The following is a 7,632-nucleotide window of genomic DNA, read 5'->3' as shown; positions in this document are numbered from 1 at the left end:
GAATACCTTGAACTTGAACTTCACTTGTTGCTCTCCCATCTTGGAAACGAAACTTAAGACATTGATTAAGCCCCACTGGTAACTAACTTAGTGACTAATTCAAACGGGCCCCGGCAGGGGCTAAAGCATAAGGCTTATGACATTAGTACTCAAGGCATCCTAAAGCCTTTATCTGAGCCAACATAACTTACCTAGTTACTTATGCAAACTCCACCCCACAGCCTAGATCTGGAAAAATCAGCGGGGGGTGGGGGGAGGGAGATCAGCACCCATAACATACTGCATGTCACTCCTTCTGCAGCTATTCCTAGCCAGCACGTGGGAAAGATTTTATTTGTCATTGCATTTCACTTTTCCTTGATCCTCTACTTTCTTAATGGCTGCTTGGATAACCTCTTGGTTGCCCAGGAACTGGTGAGGTCCAACAGCATGCAGGTTCTCATCCAGTTCCAGGAGAATGGGGACTCCAGTAGGACAAGTAATGTTGATAATGTCTTCATCTGAGATAACTTCCAGATGTTTCAGGAGTGCCTGGCTGCTATTTCCATAAGCAGACATCAGAATGGTTTTACTACTTAATACTTCAGGAGCAATCCTTTTGTTCCAATAAGGAAGGAGTCTCTCCAGAACATCCTTTAAGCTCTCGGATCGTGGCAGCTGATCCAAAGGAATGGCACACACTTTGTACCTCCAGTCGTTGTAGATTTCATGGTAGTAAGGATGGGACTCCTTTATGGGTGGTGGGGTCACATTGTAGCTCTTTCTCCACAGCCTCACTTGTTCCTTGCCATGATTCAAAACAATTTGCTCCCTGTTGAGACCGATCAAGGCTCCATAGTGACACTCACTGAGATGCCAGGAGCTTTCCACGGAAACCTGCTCCTGCCCCAGCTCTTCTAGGATCAGCCAGGCTGTGAGGAAGGACCGGTTCAGGATGGATGTGAACACAGGACCAAACTCAAAGTTTAGTGCTTTGAGTTGCTGCCCACAGTTCTGAGCTTCTTCCATTCTTTCACTGTTAAGTTTTTGATCCACCCAGCTACAAAAACAGTTCTCTTTATCCCAAGCACCCTCTCCATGTCTTAACATAATCAGTTTGTACTTGGACATACTGATGGCTGAGCTTCTCTAGTGCTTTCCAATGGGCCAGTGTTCAGTGACAGCAATACGTCTGCAAAAAGGCCACCAGCGGCAGGCACTCCTTGGAAGCACTGAGCAGCCAGTGCCTCCCAGGACTCCTCACTGCGGCCGGCGTCAACTCTCTTTTCTAGCCCAGGAGCCAGAAGGGGCAGGTCCTAACAAAAATATTTTCAATATCTTCTAGATGTGAAAAGGAGAAATAGAATCACTGATCCAGGACTTTTAGAATATCCATGGTTAAATTTACTTTGAAGACATCAGTTTTCTATTTCAAAAGCAGCCCCTCATTCTGTGATTTGTAACAAAAATTATTAAAACTAGAAGATGCCTCATATATATGATTTTACATTAAAGATCAAATTTCAGATTTTTGCTTCATAAATTACACAACATGTCATATGGAAAAGGCCAATATTTTGGTTCACTTGTCAATGCTCTCAGTGTTTAATGAAGCAAAGTGTAGCTGTGTTGATATTTTTATTGTGGCACTTGATCATATTTTCATTGGCAGACCCACAGATGGCCATCTTTAATCCAGAAAATATCTGGCTAGATACATTTTAGTTTTGATCTACTTGTTGTTCACATATGTTTGGAAATCTCTGCTGCCTTTGCTTTCTACACTGGAAGCTTTTTTTAAAATTAATTAATTAATTAATTTATTTTTATTTTGCGGTACGCGGGCCTCTCACCGTTGTGGCCTCTTCCATTGTGGAGCACAGGCTCCCGACGCGCAGGCCCAGCGGCCATGGCCCACGGGCCCAACCGCTCCGCGGCACGTGGGATCCTCCCAGACAGGGGCACGAACCCGTGTCCCCTGCATCGGCAGGTGGACTGTCAACCACTGCGCCACCAGGGAAGCCCCAATGGGAGCTTTTATAATGAAATATTTACATTGACTTCCTAGCTTTTTTGAAAGTCCTCCCCAATCTGAGTCTCAACCTACGTTTCCAAACTTTATTTTACTGCTCCCTTCGTATGTCCTCTGCTTTAGCTAAATTGAACTGATCATCATTCTATATGAAAATATGTCTTTGTTCCTTCATTCCTGGGCCTCCCTTCACTGGAATTTTCCTGACCTCCAACAACTCACCCTAACCCTTATCTCAAGCATTATTGCCACCTATAAAGTACCATTTGTCCAAAAGGACTAATCTCCAAAATATATAAACAGCTCATGCAGCTCAGTATTAAAAAAACACAAACAATCCAATCAGAAAATGGGCAGAAGACCTAAATAGACATTTCTGCAAAGAAGACAGCATATGAAAAGCTGCTCAACATCACTAATTATTAGAGAAATGCAAAGCAAAACTACAATGAGGTATCACCTCACACCAGTTAGAATGGGCATCATCAGAAAATCTACAAACAACAAATGTTGGAGAGGGTGTGGAGAAAAGGGAACCCTCTTTCACTGTTGGTGGGAATGTAAACTGATACAGCCACTATGCAGAGCAGTATGGAGGTTCCTTAAAAAACTAAAAATAGAATTACCATATGACCCAGCGATCCCACTCCTGGGCATATACCCAGAGAAAACCATAATTCAAAAAGACACATACACCCCAATATTCATTGTAGCACTATTTACAATAGCCAGGTCATGGAAGCAACCTAAATGCCCACTGACAGACAAATGGATAAAGAAGATGTGGTACATATATACAATGGAATATTACCCAGCCATAAAAAGGAATGAAATTGGGTCATTTGTAGAGATGTGGATGGACCTAGAGACCGTCATACAGAATGAAGTAAGTCAGAAAGAGAAAAACTAATACCATATATTAACACATATATGTGGAATCTAGAAAAATGGTACAGATGAACCAGTTTGCAAGGCAGAAATAGAGACACAGATGTAGAGAACAAACATATGGACACCAAGGGGAGAAATCGGGGCTGGGAGTGGTGGTGGGATGAATTAGGATATTGGGATTGATATATATACACTAATAGTATAAAATAGATAACTAATAAGAACGTGCTGTATAAAAAATAAATTAAAATTTAAAAAATAAAATAAAATAAAGTACCATATGTCTAATCTTTCAACTCCATAAGTGCTGCACTAACTTTTGCAGATTTTTTTCCTTCCTTGAACTCTGGAAGTATTGCCTTATTTCTTAGGACAAATTTCTGTTTACAAACTGTAAGCTTCTTGTTATCTTTCTCCTTTCAGAGTACTTATTCACATACTCTCACTACAACTGTTCAGCAGTATAGTCACCTCCTTTCTTCCTTTTCCTGACCCCTCTACTTTGCATCAATCTTTACAACTCTCCTTTCTCTTTTTTAACTTGAACTTCTTGGCACTCTTAATATTATTCATACCCCCTAGAGCTTATTTCTTTATTTTAAGCCCAAATTTGAATGAATCAATTCATGTTCCCTGTGACTTATTCTGCTCTGTGGAAAAAAAAAGTAGAAGCCACCGGACGGTCTCCCTGATCCACCTACATGCATCCCATTTTACTAGTAAAGAATTGTTCATGTGCCAGTCTGAAGAAAATCTCCCCACCTGGCGGTAGATCCCATTTACTCCTATAGTCACAAGTACTTTATCCTTCTCTGATAATTCTATCCTTTCTCTCATACATTCAACTTCTTCTCATTGCCCCAGAGATCTTAAACATAGTCAAATTTATTTAATTAGTTAAACAAACAAAGAAAAACCCAAATCCAAGCTTTATTCTCCCTTTCCTTCCTCTCCAGTTACAGACTTATCTCTCTTCTTTCCTTTATAACTAGAAGGTCAGATAGTGAACTATACCCAAGGTCGCGATTTCTTTTGTTCCAACTCACTGCCCTACTCATGCTAACATGCCTTCAATCATCATGATTCCATGAAGTAATTTTCACCAGTGTGACTAATAATTTCATGTTGATAAAGATAATGGATATGTTTAAAGTACTTATTTCATATCTTTGTAGTATTTGAGCCAATTAACCACTATCTTAAAACACTTTCCTTCCCTTCATTTCCGTGACATGATTTCTCCTAGTTTTCTCGTAACCCTCTGGCTGCTCCTTCCCTGTCTCATTGGTCCTCTCACCCTCCTTTACCTAGCCATTAGATTTAGAGTGCCTCAAGGTTCAGTCCAAAACCTTCTCCTCTCTCATTTAATATTCTCTTCACAGGTAATCTCAACCACACTCAGAGGGGTAATCACCATCAATGCTCATCTCAGCCTCAGATTTCTCACCTGGGCTAGATCTACTACTCTGAGTCTTAGCCAGTCTATTTTCCACACCGTAGCTAGAGAGAGATTTAAAACATCAGAATCTGAAATTGTCTTTCCAGACCCTCTCCTCCAAATTTTCCACTCCTGATTAAAATTCTTCAATCCTTTCCCTTTGTGATCTTCCCACGCTAGGCTTTCTTCACTTCAATCACTCAGGCCTCATTTTGGTTCATAGTGATCACCATGATTTCTCCAATTACTAGTAATTTACACATGCTATTTCTTTTTTCCTAGATGCTCTCCTCTTCTCCCTTTAACTTAAGTACAACTCATCCTTCAAATTTCAACTAAAATAGAACTTTGTCAAGGAAGATTGTCCTGACCTTTCTGACTAGAAGACCCCCTCACTTACATACGGCATATCTCTCCTTCACACCACTTAGAAGAATTGTCAATTTTTCTCTGATAGTGAGAGTATTAGATTAATATCTCTCTTCCTTCCCAAGGGCAGTTACATGGTCGTTTTTTCCTTGAAAATAAATCCCCACTATCTAGAACAGAACCTAATAGAAAATAGTAGTTCAATAAATATTTGGTCCGGGCTTCCCTAGTGGCGCAGTGGTTGAGAGTCCGCCTGCCGATGCAGGGGACACAGGTTCGTGCCCCAGTCCAGGAAGATCCCACATGTCGTGGAGCAGCTGGGCCCGTGAGCCATGGCCGCTGAGCCTGCGCGTCCAGAGCCTGTGCTCCACAACGGGAGAGGCCACAACAATGAGAGGGCCGCGTACCAAAAATAAATAAATAAATAAATAAATAAATAAATAAATAAATAAATAAATATTTGGTCAATGAATAAATGAATACATGATGAATTCCTCTTTCAGTATACGTCACTCATCAAAATATACTATACACCTTGCCCTTAGTAAGGGTTCTACAAGTAGTTATTGTATTGTATTAAGTGATATATATATATAATATAAGTGATATATATCATATATATTCAAATATATTTATATATGATATATATAATATGTATTTATATACATTTGAATGATTGAATGCTATTTGAAAGAAAACAAAAATAGAGTAGAATCTGTAACTCAGAGCAACACATTGATATTCAATTCAACTCTGTTCATGATTATTTCCATACTGTTTTGTGTGGTATTTGAACAAAAGCCATGGCAATTGGTTTTCTTTTGGATTAAGAAGTTTGCAACAATGTCCTTCAGCTCATTTATTAGAACATCTGATTAAGGTTGGCTGCAGCCGTTTCTGTTTAAATTGAAATGTCACTTTGTTGTCCCTTTTAGACTGACATGAATTGACTAATCATTTACATTTTACATTATGTTAAACTCCAAGTTCTTTGAATGAAATAGCTAGTACTGTCACACTTTTGGAGTGTGGTTTTGATGAATATATTTGTCCTACTCCCTAGGAAGAAAATGGTTATAAAAGCTCAATATAACATTATTCATTTTCCTGGCTTACCCCACATCTTGTTTTTGAGAGCAGTATGCATAAAACAGTAACAAAAAAGTTATTTTTTAAGGATGATTCATTTTAGCACATTTTGAAGTAATCATTAGTTTGTGATCTCTTATTAATAGAGGAGATGCAAAAACCACAAGCAATAACCACTAATTACTAATTAAAGTCACTGATGAGACAAATTTGAAAGAAACACTTTACATTTGCTCTGGAAGAAAATTCAGAAGTATGGCAGGGCTCTGGTTAAGTTTACAAATTTTACCTAGTCCAGGATATCTAATATCCAAATTGTACATTCTATATTAATCACTATTTCTAATTAAAGTTTGAAAATATAATATTACCTTTTTATTAAACAAAAATGAATGTTGATTTCCACTAATTAAAAAGGAACTTATTATCACAGGATGGGGTTCCAGGAAATTCTAAAATATTTGCCAGGTTGATTCTGTAATAAATATTTTAATACAAACATCAATGAAATTATATTAAACAATTAAAATGAATGATGGCCTAAAAGCACTTTACTTCTTATCTAATTATAAAGTAACAATCTCCTGACTGGTCTTTCTGCCTGCAGTCTGGCTATATCTAAGCTCTACTCCTCCTTGCAAGCAGAATGGTCTTTCTACATGCTAAGCAGATTGTGTCTTTTTCTTTGTTCAAGTTCTTTGATTTCTCCCCTAGCATTCAAAAGTAAGTCCAATGTCTTCAATTAAAAACCCTGACCTTCATGATAGAACCTGTCTCTCATTCCAGCTTTAGTTAAAGCCATTTATAGAAACACACACACACACACACACACACACACACACACACACACACACACACACACACACAACCTCTCCCTCCAGGCAATGGAACTGCCTACATTTCCCAAATGCTTTATATTGTTCCTTTCTCTGGTCATTCATAGGGTGTTTGTACTACAGGAGAAAGCCTCTCCCTTTCTTCACCTACTTCCTGCTTATTTTTCAAAGCATTTTCCAAATTAAACTGAATATAATACAGTTAAAATATCACCTCCTGCAGGATGCCAACTCCTGATGCTCCAGTTTCTTTTAGGACCCCAGAACACTTTGCAGTAAACCTCAGTCACAAGACTTTATAACTATAAGCATCAATTTGCTTGTCTGACTTGTGGCAAAAATATATATATTTTGAGGACTAAATTTTCTTTAATTTAGTATCTACTGGCCCTTGGCATACCAAATTCACTTGCCAAATACTTATCTATCTGGTGGGATGTGCCAGTCCCTTAGGTTGGAGCTACAGACACAGAGATTAAAGACACATGGGCCCCATCCCTGAGGAGTGGATCATGCATAGATAAACAGTAGAGACTCAATACTTAGTTGCTAATTGAATTAATAAACAAAGAAATCTCAATTCTGAAAACTGTCTAAAGAGAAAGCTAAAAACTTTAATTACAAAATGGTGAGAATGACAAATTATTACAATTTATTACAATATATGATTAAATGCATGCACTCTAAATCACTGACTATATTACACAAATTTAAGTTAACTGCATGAACCAAAATTGAAACTCAGCTCCTCTCCTTCTTTGTCTTTTACTCATTCCTATGATAAATGGCATATGGAGTATTTTGTTTATTGGAATCTTTGGTTTCAAGGATCACGCCCACCCAGCCACCTTGTTGATATCTCCTTCCTAATCTGGCAGTGTAAATGTCAAAGACTAAGACAAAAGCATTAGTCTGATTTCTAACTTGGAAGCTTCATAGAGAATTTTAGCACTGGTGGTAGAAACAGAGATTGGTGTTGGGTGGGGACAGAAATAACT

General features: G+C 38.4%; 1 protein-coding gene across 1 annotated transcript; it reads right to left on the bottom strand.

Annotated features, from left to right (window-relative positions):
- Window positions 1–330: 330 nt before the first annotated feature.
- LOC101286738 (bisphosphoglycerate mutase-like) lies at window positions 331–1,271 on the bottom strand. Its single transcript, XM_012537077.3, has one exon. It carries the CDS (start codon window positions 1,108–1,110, stop codon window positions 331–333), a length of 780 nt encoding a protein of 259 aa, XP_012392531.1. The 5' UTR covers window positions 1,111–1,271.
- Between the last annotated feature and the right edge of the window lie 6,361 nt (window positions 1,272–7,632).

This window comes from Orcinus orca, chromosome 1, assembly GCF_937001465.1.
Source record: "Orcinus orca chromosome 1, mOrcOrc1.1, whole genome shotgun sequence".
NCBI classification, from domain to species: Eukaryota; Metazoa; Chordata; class Mammalia; order Artiodactyla; family Delphinidae; genus Orcinus; species Orcinus orca.
The sequence above is the reverse complement of the archived record's forward strand: the minus strand, read 5'-3'. Positions and strand labels throughout refer to the sequence as shown.